Source organism: Nestor notabilis, unplaced genomic scaffold, assembly GCF_000696875.1.
Source record: "Nestor notabilis isolate BGI_N333 unplaced genomic scaffold, ASM69687v1 scaffold8759, whole genome shotgun sequence".
Lineage (NCBI taxonomy): Eukaryota > Metazoa > Chordata > Aves > Psittaciformes > Psittacidae > Nestor > Nestor notabilis.
Window position 1 is genome coordinate 40,160 of NW_009943235.1, and position 17,750 is coordinate 57,909.

General features: G+C 40.1%; 1 protein-coding gene across 1 annotated transcript in view; it reads right to left on the reverse strand.

Annotated features, from left to right (window-relative positions):
- Window positions 1–17,750, reverse strand: part of LOC104411417 (phosphatidylinositol 3,4,5-trisphosphate-dependent Rac exchanger 1 protein-like) — a gene marked incomplete at its 5' end in the record, with an annotated part of 83,911 nt that overhangs the window by 30,607 nt on the left and 35,554 nt on the right. Inside the window, 7 exon segments of the mRNA XM_010021829.1 lie at window positions 1–109; window positions 1,113–1,185; window positions 5,854–5,929; window positions 10,262–10,311; window positions 11,017–11,120; window positions 12,894–12,994; window positions 17,100–17,247. The exon segment at window positions 1–109 is cut by the window's left edge and continues 46 nt beyond it. Coding sequence (XP_010020131.1) covers window positions 1–109; window positions 1,113–1,185; window positions 5,854–5,929; window positions 10,262–10,311; window positions 11,017–11,120; window positions 12,894–12,994; window positions 17,100–17,247 — 661 coding nt within the window.

The following is a 17,750-nucleotide window of genomic DNA, read 5'->3' on the forward strand; positions in this document are numbered from 1 at the left end:
TTGAAGTCATTACGTAATTGTTTGCTTTTGGAACTGGTGCCTTCCATCTCCTCATCAGCATAAAAGCGGAAATATAAGGATTCATCCTTAAATTCACTTTTCTCCAGGACTGGAAACAATATATATGAAATACATACATGCATTTACAGAGAAAGAGAGAAACAAAAAAGTAGTTAAAGGAAGTCATAAATATTTCCCCAGTCTTTACAGAACAGACACCAGATGCCTCCCTACCCATCTATTCAGCTCTGCATTCTTAAGTTACTACTGTATTTCAGGGGTATACTTTTCTTCACAGTGCGTAGTAGCTCCGGATGTGATGTTTCACCTCCCTGGCACATAGAATGCACATAAAATGCAGAAGATCCTCTTGAACGAAAGATGCTACTCAAAACCTTATGCTTCTATAAAAGGAGCAAAGAGGGATGAAATAGCTGTTTAAAGGTGAGATGGCTAAATAGACCGAGGCTTTTCAACCTAAAAAGGAATTGAGAAGGAAATGAGACCTATAAAATTCTGAACGTGTGACAAAGTTCTTTACCACTGGATGCTTTATTGGACAAACTGTGTTTTACTTTCAGGACTTTGTATGTGTTATTTGGTACTGATACAGATGTGGTTTGTTTACTTCCCCAGATTGGCAGCAGCAGCACTGAGGATAGATGATGTCTAACATGGCAATTTGGCACTTCAAATTTGGGAGCTTCAGAGATTCAGCACTGAGGGTTGTACTTGTGGTCCAAGTGGCAAGAAATAGGTGATTTTACTTTGTACCTGCCATTTCTTGGTGATATTTCAGGACAATACTTGGCTTGTGCATTGGTCTGATGGCTCTGAAATAGAGCAGTGAAAAAACATACCCCTTCTAGCTTGTCTAATCACTTCAGTGCTCATCAAAGATTAGCAAGGGCATTCACTCAGGAAGGTAGGCTTAGACATTTTGTGTAAGCTCTAAGACTGCTTTTTAGAAGCACCTGCTGGGATGCCTGCAGTTGGGTATATATCAGCATGTATGGCACAGCCTATAGAAAAGGGATTTTCAGACACTCAGCTAATCTGAGTGAAGTAAAAGCTCCTTTAATTGGCTGTGGGAAGTAATATTGATGCATTACCATGATGCATGAAGCCATTATTGCAGAGTCCAACACCCAGTGCGACAGCTTCCTCCCGAGTCTGACAGTCTCCCTAGAAACAAGAGGATAAATATTACATCTCAGAATGACTTCCTAAGCAAAATTATTCCCCTTCCCCACCACATAGCTTGTGGCTCTGAAATTAGCAGGATGCTCCTTGTAGGGAACAATAGCAAGAAATTAAAAGAGCTACCCCATTGCCCAAATCCCATTCATTTCTATATATAGCATCTCTTGCCTCCTACAAGAACTAGGAGGACAAAGACCAGGCTTCTGGAAAGTAGTTGTTTAACCCACAAAGGGATGTAAAGTTATCTCAATTTAAAGACTTTTTATTTGCAGTGTAGTGTTGCACTTTAGGACCCATTTGCCACAGACAATAAAACTCATTTTGAGACAGAGAAGTTGGGAGGTCTTATCTGTACTCAACCAAAGGGAGAAAAACCTGAGTAAACCCAGCATACGGGAACTCCAAAGGTCAGGCTGGCTAAAACTGCAGTGGTATTCTTTTTTCACACAGCAGACCTAAGAACAAAGGCTTCAGTTTCTCACTATCTGAAGCCCTGACTGCAGTGTTGCAAAACAGGTACCAAAGGTGACTTCCAAATTTACAAAACTCCCTGAAATTGCAGCATGAAGTTTTGCATCTACAACTGAGGTAAACAGAAGAAACACCTACTTTTATCTATGTATCTGCCAATTTGCAGCCACAAGTGAAGACTTTATAAACCTGCTGCTTTGGCAGAGGAGCAATTTCAGCATAATACTGTCAGTCCTACTAAATTAGAAGCTCTACCCTACACAAGTATCACACCTTCCTTTTCTCCCTCCGCCTGGAGAACTAGACACCTGAAGCTCTAGCAGAACTGCAGCGCACTGACTTTGTTTTAAGCAAACCAGCTTTAAGACTGAGAGCCCTCTGATCTTGTCAGTGGAACACTCCCACTCCAGGTCCTACTAAGGAGAGCAATAGCTGTTTGACAGGCAAATGCTGGCAAAGAACATTGCTATGGTGTAAAGATACTGTTTAAATACAGGATAAAAGAGGGTCAGCTTTTGCCGATCAGCAGCACTTCTGGCTCTTCTTGAAGAGAGTTTCTGCGGGGCATGATGTTTACGAATTAAGAACTAAATTGTGTTGTCTTGGTAGGACAAAAAACCAAAGCAGTTCTGGAGGAAGTGCATGATTAGGTGATCGCACAAGGACAGCCAAGGAAAGGGCTTTAATAAACTTGAAGTTTAAACTTTTACTATAAACTAATTCGTAAGTCCTCACTTTCAACACTCACTTTCTGTTACTTTATGGGATAAAAGGGTAGTTTATTTTATAAAGGCTGGGATTTAAAAATCTCATTTATTCTTTCAACTGTAAATAAACTGGAAGAGAAATGCCTCCTCATGTTACTCTCTTAGGCTTTAGGAATCTACTTTTTTTTTCTTATTATTGGCAACAAAATCTTTGTGTAGGAAGGCTCTAAACCAGACTTGGCTACTCCTGATGATGTTAACTTGGCCTCAAAACATTCCCCTATCAAAACAACATTCTCTAATTATAAAATACAGCTTAAAAGAGATGATTTCAGCTCACCCATAAGTACTTCTAAATGTTATACAGCAATTTGTCCAAATACAATGAAACCAGTAAAAAAAAAAATTTAAGAAAAAAGAACCACTTACAATCAGTAATCTTGACAGAATGTGTCTCATAACTTTTCCATTCAGAAATGGAATGTGAAACTAGATATACTTGTTTTGACAACATAATTCAGGTTTATTCAAATACAATCACTGAATTTGAGTCAGCAGAAGTATATAGTTTACAGTCAGGACCATAGTGAAGAATCATGTCCAGAGCACACTATTATTATTACTACAGCCACCATTACTATTGTTATTATTGTTGTCTAGTTCTGGTAATGATATGGTATCTAAAGCCCTAATCATGGTCCATGGTTGACTGTTTTGAGATGCATAAGCCCAGCAATTAAGATCATCTATGACCTAGATTGTTTACAACCCACATGTAGGAGAAAAGAAAGCAGATGAACACAGATAAAGAATAGCAACCAAAACACATTGTAATATTTTGCTGACATCATGGAAAAGGAGTTTTAAGTTTATAAAGTGCTCCTTCCCACTTGGAAGGAAGCCTAAGGTAATGCTATGCACAGAGCAGCAATATATACTGCAACCGAAAAAGCAAGTGGACGGAAGGATGGATGAATGGAAAGAGTTAAGACACACACTAGAGCAAAAGTCCTAAAGAATGTTACTAGCAGGTTTCTACATTGCATTTGTCCCTTTACTTCCATTCTACCTTTCATAAAATTGCCATTTTAAGTTTCTTAGACTGAGGACTCAGGATTCAAGTAGTAGTGTTTTATCACAGTTCAAAAAGCAAGCGGACGGAAGGATGGATGAATGGAAAGACACACACTAGAGCAAAAGTCCTAAAGAATGTTACCAGCAGGTTTCTACATTGCATTTGTCCCTTTACTTCCATTCTACCTTTCATAAAATTGCCATTTTAAGTTTCTTAGACTGAGGACTCAGGATTCAAGTAGTAGTGTTTTATCACAGTTCAATTCTGGAGGTCTGGGTATAAATCCTCAACCAGATGGCAAAAGTACTGGGATTGTGGCAGTGCAGTCTTTTAGTGCACTCTCAGTAACACCTAAGATTCTGTGAAATACAAGAGCTCTGACATTTGTGAGATCTCTGTTCCCCTTTGTTCTCAGCCTACTGGCAGTGAGAAGTTGTAAAATGAGTTTGAGAGGGTCCAGAATCAATGAAAGAATGAAGCCCTTTCGCTCAAGGATTACATCTAAATACATACAGGGACTATAATATAGTTCACAGACACTTTCAGTCTAAATCCATGGGTATATGTATCAGGTATTTCTCCTTTTATTCCCTGTTACATTCAAAGGGTCACTAAAGTATTGCCTACTCTAATACAGCACTGTTTTCCAGGATTTGACTTTGTGCCATCTCCAGTCAGCACTTACGCTCATGTGCTTCCCTCCATCATCATATTTAATGCTTATTTTAGTGTCTTATGCACAACTGGCCTAAGACATACTATAAAGGTAACTGCAACAGGATTCAGCTATTGTTAAGAGCTATAAACAATAAAAAGACATCAATCAAATTCGGTATTAAATCTCCAAGTCATTAGGAAATCACTTGACCTTCCTCTTTCACATGCAAAAACTCCCTTGTAGTGAATAATCTGCGCTGGCATACCACAGGGTACTTACTAATAAACCCAACAGTCAGAGATGCTCAGCTCCTGCAGACCCCCTGATACCTATAGAGCCACAAATGCACAGCAATTTTTATGACAGGGCTCTTAATGCCTAGTCCCATACTTTGAGTGCATACAATACATAGGGGATAGTAACATATACCATGTTTGAATACACCTGTTCAAACATACACAAGATTAAGCTTTGTGTGGACCCAACTCGTCTCTTGACATAAATACAATAACCAATAATATCCTGTTAGGAGGATCGGGGTACAAAATACAACTGACACAATTTCTTTGATTATAAAATGGTTCTTAGTCTTTTGCTCTGTTCAGTTTATGGGTATTTGTAAAGGTTCAAGGAAATTGAAAACATTTTTCTTATTAGGGAGGGCTCTCAGAGGCATTTATAGTCTAAACTGCAAACAGAAATGAAGAGGAAGGAAAATGGGGAAGGAAATGAGCTACCTTTTTTCCAGACCAAGAGCTGATGCTTTACTTTGCTATCTGAGTCCTTCTACAGCCTACAGCTCTATGATTAACTATTATATTGGCCAAATTAGCCTGATTACATCTCTCTTCTTCGGCCAAAGCAAACTCCCCCTCCACCCCCTCAGCTTTCCATGAAGAAGACCCAGTTAAATTACATGTAACTGACGTGACAACCTTAATACTAATATCCTTGCTCTCCTCTATGCTCTTAACAGGAAAACAATTGACTACTCCATTCTCATTCAGTTATTTGGCACTGAACAACCTTAAATCATATCAATCTTATTAATGTAGGGGGATGTCAAATGCAATTGCAGGAAACAGTTCTGAAGGACAACATCCCTCGTTGTGAGAGGCCTGATTCTCATTCAAACCAGCCTCCCTTTATGTCATTTTGGCAGTACAGAACTTAGTGTGACTGTGAATCGGAGCATCGTTTAAGACAAAACCAGAATGTGCAGCTGACTGATGGTGAGCAACACGGCACACTCTCCCTTTAGCCTACTTTAGACTATCAAAGCTGAATTTTTCATTTCCCAAGCTAGAGGCTCTTCTCTGTCATTACAAGGTAAATGTGGGGCAACTACAATTTCTAAAGACAACGGTGCAGCTGCTGGTGTAAAACTCTAGATTCATTTCTCATTAAAATCGTACCACACCTATATTGCATTAGAGATCAACATTGCTTTAAATGTCTTCCAAAAAACACAAGTAGAAAAGATCCCCAAGAACAGCCAGTTCACCATGCCTAAGGCTAACAAAGAACTTTCTTCCTCTTTATGCTGGCAAACACCAAGTTTTCACCAAATGAACAATAACAGAAAGCGTAAGTTATAAGTTCAAAGAATCAGATTATGTTTAATTATGCTGTAATATTCCCTAGGTAAATGTGTTTTATTTTATTTTAGTTTTTATTTTAAATGGAACTGATGAATTAAGCTCCTCGTCAAAGACAGCAGTATCTTAACATTTTCTTACCTGTGCAATAAGCCAATCCACTAGTTTACTTGCAGGGATTACTGATTTGTAGGTCTTTAGGTGGTAGTCACGGTCTCTAATTAAGAAAGAGAATTCAGGGAAAATCAGGACAAAAAGGTAAACATTTCTTTTACACTCTAAATCTACACATAGTCTTGTAACCTACTATTATTAAGTTGAGGAAAGAAGAATTGTAGATGGGGAAAAAATGAGACTCCCAGCCACAAATAAATGAATAAGCAGATATCCTTTTCCTCTGTAAGAAAAGCCTAGCTTTTAACTTTCCTAACAACTTGGAGGAATATATTTCAGATCAATACAGAGCAGTGCTGTTTCAAATTTCTCTAGATGCTGTTTCAAGCCATCTTCAGTGAGCTCATACTCCTGCCAGAGGCAACCAGGACATGCTTTTTACAGATGTACTGACCCGCTGCTTTAACTCAGGTCAGAATATTGCCACCATTGGCTCTGTTGAGAGTCATGTTCTTCTAGCTGGAAGTCATCTTCTAGTTTCTACTCTAAATCCACTCGTGTCCTGCTTACATTTATTGGCACAATGCCAGCCTCATCTGTAAGCTTAAACAGTTCTTCTCTAGTGTTTACCCACCAGTGTATTGATACTATATATATAGATATATAAAAGCCAGTGACCCTACATATTCTCTGTGTCCCTTTTTTGTTGGGCTCACTGAATTAAGCACCCTTCAGCCTACTGTGTCAAACTGAGATTCTCCTGATTCTCACCTGTTCACATTTTACTTCCTTTAGCAAAATATCAAAGAGTGGCCAGACACAGAGTACACAGTGTGCTTTTATGGCATTACATAATTTCAGCCATTGTAAATAAAAAATGTGTTGCATTTATGCCTTGTAACACAACTTGCACCATCTCATACACTGCCCTTGTACAGAGCAGCATTGTTCCTGAAATAAGGAAAAGAAACCCTATTGTAACTTGCTGCTTTTTGCTGTTTTCTTCCATTCCTCTTCTCAGAGCCATGGAGATAATTGATGGTTTTAGTCTTTCATAAAATACTTCTAAAGAATTTTGATACAAGTATAAGAGGACTGTGTGGCTCCGGACATTGGGCTCTAGCACCTTTCACCTCCAGGTCACTGGATTTAATCCAAGCTCATGAGAGAATGAAAAACTCTTTCCATTTTAAGGCTGTTTACTGGCTTGTGTGAAACAAGTTTAGTGGTCTTGATCCAGTTCCTAGTTCCATATCACAAAAGCCATTACCACAATTAATTTGCATTAATTGGCTCCCTCTTGTTGAAAGTCTCAGTAGTGAGGCCAAATGCTGAATGTGCCATGAAGAATTAATTCCTCTCTCAGCCTTGGAGGTGGTCCTGCTATTTCAAGTTTGAAGTCCACTGGCATGGTTGTGGAGAGAAACTTTCACAGCCACTGTGACTGTTTTACAGTCCGGATGTACTCGTACAGCAGCTCAAGGGAAGACTTCATTCTTCACTTCTGTCAAATCAACCTCCTTCATTAGCATCACACTACTTGATATTTCCTTTTTTCTAAATTTCTAACATCAAACCACCACCTAAAATTCATCCTACTCATGTCCCTTTTACTAATCATCTACAGATACAAACATGTTGTGACTGGCTTTTGTAAATAACAGCAGCAGAGATGCCTGTGTGTTTGCAGAATGCAGGGTGTGCGAAATTCGAAAGGGAAGCAGAGTTTTAGAATGTGGAAAAAACAAAACAAAAACCCCATGACAGCATTTCCAGAAATCTGTGTCCTCAGAACAAAAGCTTTCCTCAGAGTGCTTACACACGTTTTTCAACTTCTCTTCCAGTAACGTGCTAAACCCAGCACAAAACTGTGGGAGTTTTCTGCACAATTTTTCCCTCTCGCACTCTTATCTTGAGAAAATGTGCTTTGAAATGTCAGAACAATAAAGGAAAAGCATTAATGTACTGAGTACTAATGAGTAGGGGTTTCCACATTGTGAGAAGCAACTCCCAACATTTTCATAGAGATGCTGACATAGGGCTAAAGTTCTGAATAAGCTGGCATCAGGATCTTGGTCCAAGGCCCAGTCTTTCACTGCTTGTAGTTAAATGCTTTGCAGGATAAATATTTCAACATTAGTTCACTGACTATTCCCCTCATCTCAATCTAGCCTGAGCAAGAGCAAAGCATGATACTAGAGGGTTATCCAGAACCATGAGCTACAGGTGAATAATCAAATATAGGTGTGGGAACCACTAAAATTTCAGCAGAACTTTGCTGCCTCACAGGAACTAGAGTAATACAATATTCTTCACAAGGTCTAGCCCATCTACGCTGTGAAGTACTGTCCATCACATGTGGAAGTGGGGGCAAGTTCTTCTACCCTCACAACTTCCCTGAAGTAGATCAGAGACATATTCAGAACCTTCTTTGCATCTAAGAGTTTTTTAAAATGTTTTACTTTTTCTGTACCAATCCCCAAAGGAGCTTTGTTTCCAGTGGGATCTGTTATCTTGTCCTCAATGTACATCAGTGTCAGAGATTACTTAAAGAAAATTATAAAGACAAAGGCTATATGGAAACTCCCACATTTCCAGGGAAGACAACTAAGCAAAAGTACACGCCAAGATTGCCCACAAAATAACTGTATTTTGAACTTCATGATTGCTCCAGATCCTCTTGGCATATGCACCTGCTACTCCAAGCAGGTCTGCTGATTTACTAGAAGGAAGATTGCACCAGAAAAGTTGGCCTCATCAACCTTGCTTAGCAAGATTGCAGAGACCAGCAGTCCAAAGATGACAGATAAAGCAGTGGTCCAAAGGCACAGCAGAAAGTATAGGCTTGGCACAACTAACTTGGCTAAAAGTTAGCTCTTTAGGCTAACATTAGGCTTGTCAGAGGCAAAAAGACTTGTCAGGAAGACATGAAAGGATGACAGCCTAGGAGGTTCAGTGTTCTCACAGGGAGATAAAAGGAAGAGTGAGTAGGAAAGAGAACAGTGGGAAGAAGAGCCTAAACACATTGAGAACGTTAAGTCTATCTAGAAGGACTCTAAAACTTCTGGGAGTCTGCTATTTTTCACTGGTCATACACAGTTTAGATTCATGCTGTCACTAACAAAGATTAATCCTGGTATGAGAAGATTCTCCAGCTGGGATTCTATTACAAAACTAGCACACTGATCAAACACCACAAGACAGTCCTATGGCAGTTACTTTGTCCTTGCTGACTCCCTAAAGCATAAGACTACATCCCTTTCAGTTTGCGGGTGTCCTGAGGGCAGCAAAATATTTTTTGAGCTTCACTTACCATTATTCCTACTCTGCATGTGAATTACCATCTCGAGGGGTGAGTTGTGTATATGCAAATACACTCATGCATATACATAACCATTTTGCCTACCAAGGGCTGCATCATGCTTTCCTGCTCTCTCCATACCCTTTAGGCTAACTGAAATTTCTGCTATTACAGGACAGCCATTCTGGGAAGGAAAAGAGAGATCTAAATAAGCAAATTTATAACTGATGAACTGTAACTATCTTTGCAGCTCCTTTTAGCATGACAATGCTCAGTGAAATGACTGTGCAAACTGAGGATGAGGTCAGTTTTGTTGAATTTGGGACTCCAGCCACATCAGAGGTTTTTTTTTTTTTCCTTCCTTAACAGTTTTTTGTATGTAAAAATTAAGTTCTTTCAGGTGAAAATGCCTTATTTTCAATCATAAACAGGTAAACAGAACACACAAATGGTTTAGGGTAGTTTCCATTATAGGCCAGAAATGTTCATTTGATGTTGCAGTAAGGCAACAACATTTGAAATCACCTCCTAGGATCTGGGAGGAGAGTTAACCAGTGCTTGCAGATTAGCTCAGTCTTTAGCATTTATTTATACAGAGCCAAATTCTGAAGATTCCACCCAGAATTTTCAGGGGTTTTCCAAATTACAGCTTCAGGTTTTATTCCACTTGAAAAAGGGTTTGTTTGTTTAGGGTGCTTTGAATCACACTGGATCCGTTTACATCACTTTAGCATCTGTTTACATTTTCTATAACCCAAATAATACAGCAGCTACATCACACCACACAATCCGCCGTGAATCAGTAGTCACTTATTAATCTCACCCACTAACTCACAGAAAATGCCAGAGAAAATAAATAACCTAGTGCCATGCTAACAGCTCTCATGAACTGATAGAGGAAGCAAATGTCAGGAAGACTGTAACACTGGCCTTTCCCAGAACCCAGTTCCAACGTCTTCCAGGAGAAGTACAACTACAGATCTAAACTGTGGAGACAGAAGGGTACTAAAAGAGCCAAGAAAATGCAGAAACTTACTGTTTATTGTAAGACAGAAGAAAGATTTTAATAGTAACATGTCGTCCTTTTAGCAAAGCCTGATAATATATACAGAAGGATCATGAAGGTGAACTTACTTTACCACTGGAGTATATAGGCAGTGTAGTCGGCAGTAGAGCCTCACACCCTGAAGAAGGAAAGATGCATGGTATTATCAGTTTTTTTCTCTTCAAAGAAACACTGACTAGCTAAAGCTAGCAAAACCTGGACACTGATGTCTCTACTCAGCTGGAATTATCTATTGATTAACTGTTTTTCAAAACAGTTCCCTTATCTTCTCTGTCAAACATTCTTTCTTCTTTTCTGCCTCCAGAAGCCAAAAAAAGATCTGTTCTTTTATCTCTAATCACTTCCATCTCCAACATTTTTTCCATTAATCCCTCCTCACAATTAACCCATGAACTAATGTCCAGAAGAAGAAATCCAATTTATTAAAAGTTATGTGGATAGATATGGGACCGACAGAACTCATTTGACATACAATTATCAGGAACAGCAGTTACATATTGATCTCTTCTATCTCCCTGAACCATAATGCCCAGATTTTCAGCAGACATGCTGTATTATAGCCTACTGTTTTCTTTTAAGACCTTTTCTTACTATATTAGGATTGTAATCAGCAGTCTCGTGTGCAGTCACAACTGTATTATTGCTAAGCTCTGCTTCCTCTCCCTAGAGTGAATGTCTCCTATGGCATTAGGATGGATAGCTTAATACAACGAAGATTAACAGCATTAGGGATCTCCCATACAACAGGTCACTGACATTCAGAGGTAGAGCAAACTCCTCTGATACAAATCACAAGGTTCCAAATAAGAATAATACTACAAACCTTGGACATGATGTCTTCCAATTCACTTCTTGGCTTGTATGTTCCATCATCATAGCGAAATCTGTACATCACCTGCTCATTCTTAAACTGGTGCTTATCTGAAACTAACACACCAGCATGATAATTAAAATTAGTCTTTTCTCCCCTGCCATGTTCTGCACAGGCTAGTTGGTACATCTACACCCAAGTATTTGCTGGTATCTGTAATTTCTTGAAGACATAACACAGTCCTATTCTAGTTAAACAGCAAATGCCCTAATTGCAACATTTAGCTGCAAAATGCACATCGAAGGAATACATTATATAGGTCTTAAGTCACCAGTGGTCTACATTTCTGTACAATTTCTTGGCAACCAATTTAAATAGGGGAGCTATTTAATTAGGCTACTCTTGCTCCAATACCCTAAGCAAGATGCATCAGTTTGTTTTTAATGTCACCTTTAGAGTTCCTGATGTTAGTGTCTCCTATGACAGTTATTGCTAGACATTGAAAGATATTTGCAATGCTGCATTTATGTAAGGAAATACCCCTTGAGGTTTTGGTAAATCGTTAAACATTAAAGTATCCCATTATGTGTCTCCCAATGTAGAAAGAAAATTTAAACACCATCATGAAGCCCTTACCCCTATTCTACATTAGGCAATCTTTTATCTTTCGTTTTCACTTGCCATAACATTACTGTCAGGTGGAAACTGCTGATCTCTCAGCCTGCCTGAGAAACAGGGCCATAGAAGATTGCTAAACCCTGAGCACTGCACTAAGTGCTGAACTCTATGTGTTTTATCACTCAGTTTCCTCAGTATCTCCTTTAATTCTGGCTATTTTATCTTTTTAGCTAGAACTGCTGATGTGCAAGTTCTGGTACCTGTCAGAGAGAGCAGAAGTGATCAGAACCTGACTTGCTGTGTGCCAGACACAAAAGACACTCTCTGCAGACTCAATTCTCAATTGGATTTAGAAATACAAAATCCAGAGCATGCAGACATTCAAAGCTGTCGATAGTTTATGCAGCTTAGAGATTCACTGTACACAAATGGATACACACCAGATCCTGCAAATTGTGTTTTATTCTGTGAGTATATCACCAAAGCAGAAGTTTTAATTAAAGACCAGGATGTCCTATCTAATGAGGGAAGGTCTTAAGAATTTCTAGTCTCTGTTTTCTCAACAATTATCCTGCCCTCTCTGCAAGGGGCAGACTAAATCTCAAACTGAATCCTGGTACTTTCAAGTTTCTGAACAAGCAGCTCATGCTACTTTGGTCATGCAGCACTTTCATATGCGCTACCCTACTCTTCTAAAATGCCCTTCAACACAGTGCTTCAAGGTCGTCTGCTGGGTGTGATGAAGAAATATGGTGCATCACTGTTTGCTAGCTGATTGCCTAATCAGCTGGAAAGATCAAATCCCACAACAAACCCTCCATCATCTCTTTTCTTTATGACAAGCAATCTCATTAGACTAATGACCCCTCATCTGGAGCCCCTCCCTTTCTTTGTACCTGTGCCCCATTCTAAAAGAGCACTGCTCAACTATCTTCTGTATTGCTGATGTCTCACATGGAAAGCTGTATTTATTGATCAGTGCAGATTTTCAAACACGTAGTCCGAAGGAATACACACACACCTGATACAGTCCACAATAAAGATCAAGCAACTGCAGGCATAACCACTTTCAGGATACCCAGCAAATCTTGTTTTCATGACATAAATTTGCCCACTCATGAATCGCAAAAGTCACTAAATATTTTGAGGATCTGATGGGTATGGTACAGGAAAGTATTTGAACATCGTGGGAACAGCTGCAGGCAGTTTTCCACCCTTATTTCCAGGGCATTACCGAAATCCGACATCTCTTTGTGGCATGGAGCACTCACCATGATGAATGATTCCATTTTCCAATAGTGCCTGTCCCAGGTTGACCCCTTCCTCTGGTTTGCTTATCTCTCCAATCTCGGTGAGCCACGATACAAACTCACTGCAAAGGGAAGCAGAACAGAAACAATTAGCTTTTTCACTCTGAATATAAGCAGACGCATGCCTCTGCAAGTCATCAGGAGACTTCCCCCTTGAAACAAGTGTGAAAACTGTTTTAAGTCATGATACCTCTAGTAGGTAGATTGATTTCATACATTTCTGGAGGAAATGCTCTGCTCAAGATCTAGATCTCCTATCCATGACTCTTCCCACTATTCCCCGCTTCGTTCATCATAGCGAGCATGCACACAAAAGGGAAAATGACCTGGTTGGATCTATCAAGATGCTACAAAACCTTATTCTATTGAGCAACCCAGACATCCAAGGGGAAAAAGAAAGGCAAAATTAACTGATGACCTTAAAACAAGCTGAACAGTAGAGAAAACAGCTAGTTCTACCCAAGTTATCCCTCCAAGCAGTGTTTGTGGTCTTAGTTACATATGCTCACTGTTCTTCACTGGGTCTGCATTGCATTGGCTTTAATGGAAGGACTTAGGACAGAAGATTAAACCTACTTAATGCAAGCATAAAGCAGTAAGAGAGAGCAGAAGTCCCACTGACAGGTTAATTTAAGGTCATTTACTGGAGCTGGTGCCTGGCAGATTCATACACGATGCTTCTAATTTATAGACAAAAAGTGCCAAGTCTGTCTGCTCAGGCAGCACAGAACAAAACCTCTCTATGGAGAGGGGCAAAGCTGCACATATGGGCAGAATAAAAGCCAAAAATGGATAGATATGTAGGATGTTACTCAATTAGAAACAGTAAGTACAGAAAAACAGACATTGCAAGCCTGATGAATCCAGCACTGCCAAAGCCCTAAGGGGCTGAGCTGTTTGCCAGGTTAATTAGTGATTATACTAGAAATGTGTTAAATTCATGGAGAAGAACAAAAGGAATATATGAAAGTAGAGTGACATATGGGAAATCTGAGTTCAATAAAACCCTTTTGTGCTTGCCAGTGTGCAGAGGGTTGCTGCTTATCAAAACCAGTATCCATGCCTCCACTTGTGGGCTCTAAATGAAGTATTTTTAGTATCTTCATGTTTATCAGACCTGACTCATCTAAGCTGTAGGTAGCATTTGCATTTTGCCTTTAGAACAACAACAACAACTTCAGTACTGAAAACTTTGGTTTGCTGAGGGGCTACTCTGTAACTGTTACAGTGTAGAAAAAGCAGCAGAATCTATTCAACTATGCCAGAGGAATCCCATGGAAACCAGCAGAGTTTTGTAAAACTCTTAAACCCAGAGTACTGGAGTGGTGAGTTAGACTCTGTCTCCTAAGGAAAGCTCATTCTCAATTTCCCAGTGATTCTGAACTGTTTCTAGAAGTACTTAAAAGCCGAAACAGAATATCAACTGCACAGGGAGAAGAAGTAAGAATGATCCTCTTCACTCATTACTGAGAATAAAAGACAAACCCTCTCTGGAATGCCCCATCACAGACATGCTGGCCAATGACTGTAATCCTGTTAAGTTCCCTGGGTAGGTGCCCAGTTGCTACATATTTTTCCATGAAGAGCCATGGGTCTATGGCAGTTTACAGCATTTAAACAGTGTACAATACTTCTGCAGAGCAATGCTACCCTCTGAGCTTTCCTGCTTCTTTTATCTGGAACTGTGTCCCTGGAGCCTATTTGTATTGTAAATTTAAGGCAGTTTTCCCAAAGTTTGCAATTGCAAAAACAGTTTGCAATTTTCAGTTTCCTGAGAAAGGAAAATACCTGAATTCTACTTTCACAGCCCTGAAAATCAGAACCGTGGGAAGGTTTTCTTAAGTTACTTTAAGACTTCTATGGTATTTGATTTATAAGCAAATCAGTGATCATTTGCTCTGAAGGTTTTATAAGCACTGAAGAGTGCACGATCCAGAAGTATTCCAAGAGGGTTTTTAGGTATATGCTGTTGCTAAAAAAGCATCAATTCAAAAAGTGGATGAGAAAGCTTGATTTGTTTCCTCATCTTGTCCTAAGCAGTTCTCCAGTATAACTGAAAATGTCCTCACTGCTCAGTGCTGCCATGCTCAGTTCCCACCTGGCATGCAAGTCAGGACACCATCTCCCAGCTATAGCTCTGAAAATAAGGGACTCAGAACAACTGGGTTCCCACTCAAGAAATACACAGGAAAATCCAGCCCATCAGGTTTGTGCAATCTGACCAGATATGTTTGGAATCTTCTGAGGTTATTAGATCCTCTCTATTACAAGCTTAATAGAGTTAAAGGTTTTGCAATCAATGTAGGGCAGTGCTGACAAGAAGCATGGCAAGCATACCATTTACAGATATTGGCACCAACACACATCTTTCCCAATGTTCATGTCACATGCCTCAATGCCAGGACACCTGAGTGGTTAGGAAAATGGATTTGCACTCAGCAAGTCATTTGCTGAAGTTAAGTTCAATAAACAGCCTTATAAATAAATGCATGTGATGTTTCTGAAGATATTAGGATTAGTTCCTACTTTTTTTTTCCTGCAACCACATTTTCTCTCTTGAATTACTGGATGCTACCTGATATCCAAAGGCCAAGAGAAAACCTGGTTTTTGTGGCTTTAGTGTTACTCTCATCAGCGTGTAGCAGAAAACCTCTAAGTACATCTCAGCACAGTTATTTGTGACTCCCTTAGGTGGAATATCTGAAGAAATGACCAGGTAACAGCCAATACATATTGTTCAGGAGAAGCCCCAGGAATAATATGGAACATCTGCGAGTCATGACTAGATTGTACTGACTGAGTTGCACTCAACTGACTTGCCCAGAATTGTACCAACAAGTGACTGGTGAAAAGACAGCAGCAGAGTTATCTTCTATGGGAAGAGCTGGAACATGAGCAGAAATAACGCTTTTGTCAGAGATCAGGATACCTGTAGGTTTCCCAGTCTGGGCTCAGTAACCCATTGGCAAAGTTAAGTCAAGTCCGCACTACCGGAATGTCAGCAGGACAGACTGTGGAGCATGTAAGACTACAGACATTTTAAAAGAAAAACAAGTAGCAGGAAATCACAGGTATGACTTGAGAACAAGCAAAATATCCAGGACTCTACAACAGACTCGTATATAAAAGCACTGGAAGAACGTAAGTTTCTGATCTGGTATTTCCTGTTGCATGGGAAGTAAGAAATGCTGTATCATGCCTCCAAATTCAGAGCTTAAAGGTGTTAATATGAATCCAGCAAAATCAGTTGGGGGGGGGGGGCGAGGGTGAACTAAAAAAAGCCATCCAAATTTAAAAAAAACCGTATTTTAATAGTTGAAATATGGCCAGCCTGTGCTACTAGACTGCCTTCTGTCAGCCAGAAAGACAATGCATCATTTCCACACTCTTTACACAAGGAATGCTGCCTACAAACTGCCATTACAAAGAGAGGGGGAGAGAAGGGAAATGAATGGATAATCTGCCTCTCCCACAGCTGATTGTTTCAATCATAAACAGCTGAGGCAGAAAAGTCTTCTCAGGTCAACTAATGTGTCTCCCTCTGTGCCATGCAGGATATTTCCCTAAAAACAACAGCACCACTGCTACTGTATCTAATCAGTGGTCCGATTTGTCCATGGGGTCTCTTGTCTACTGCCCCATATGTGTCATACTGAGGAATTATTTTGTCATACCTATCCTGAGAAAGTTCTTTTCCAGGCACTAAAGCCCTGTACTTCCAACAAATGCCTCAGGGTGCACGAAATTCCATTTGTGTATGTTACATTGACAAACAGGAGACTTCTAACTTTAATCTTGAGACTTGGACAGTTCTGCTGGATTTAAACATCACCTGGTAAGCATTTGCTTGTACGCAGACGAGGATACAGGTTCGGCCACCAACAGCCCTGAGCTTGTGGGAGCTAAGGTATTTTTTCTTATTCCTTTTGCTGATTTGAAACAGCTGTTAAGAGTTACTGTAGAGTAGAATGAGCTGTCATTGTACTGCATAAATAGGAATCGATGATTAATTTTAATAAATCACAACTGTAATGGGGGTTATTGGCCTTTTCAATTAAGCTGCATCAAAGCACATCTGACCTGACCTCACAATGCCACTCTCAGAAAATCCAGAGTCCAGTTTTTTGATTGGAATGAAAGGGCTTTTTCAATTCAAATGCCACTTACTTGCCAAGAAAGCACTTGGGAACAGTGCTTAATTTTCTCCTCCTGTCTTTGATAAGGTTCACTTTCTTGCTCATCATCATTTGGTAGAGCTTCTCTCCTTTCTCTGCAATCATGACGTATGCATCCCTCTCCATTCCCAGTTTCAAACCTGGAATAGAAAGCAAATATTCCTTCAGATCCTTAATATCACACAAAGTAGAATGGTTTACAGAACATGAAGAACTTCCAAAGAAAGATGCACTTGCGTCAGGGCAATCCCAAGCAAAAATACAGGCTGGATGAAGAATGGATTGAGAGAAGCCCTGAGGAGGACTTGGGATGTTGGTTGATGAGCAGTTGAACATGACCCAGCAGTGTGTGCTCGCAGCCCAGAAAGCCAACTGTGTCCTGGGCTGCTTCACCAGCAACATGACTATCAGGTCAAGGGAGGGGATTCTCCCCCCTGTTCTGCACTGGTGAGACCCCCCTGCAGTCCTGTGTCCAGCTCTGGAGCCCCCAACACAAGAGGGACATGGAGCTGTTGGAGAGAGTCCAGAGGAGGCCACGAAGATGCTCCAAGGGCTGGAGCAGCTCTGCTCTCGAGACAGGCTGAGAGAGCTGGGCTGGTTCAGCCTGGAAAAGAGAAGATTCCAGGGAGGACTCAGAGCAGCT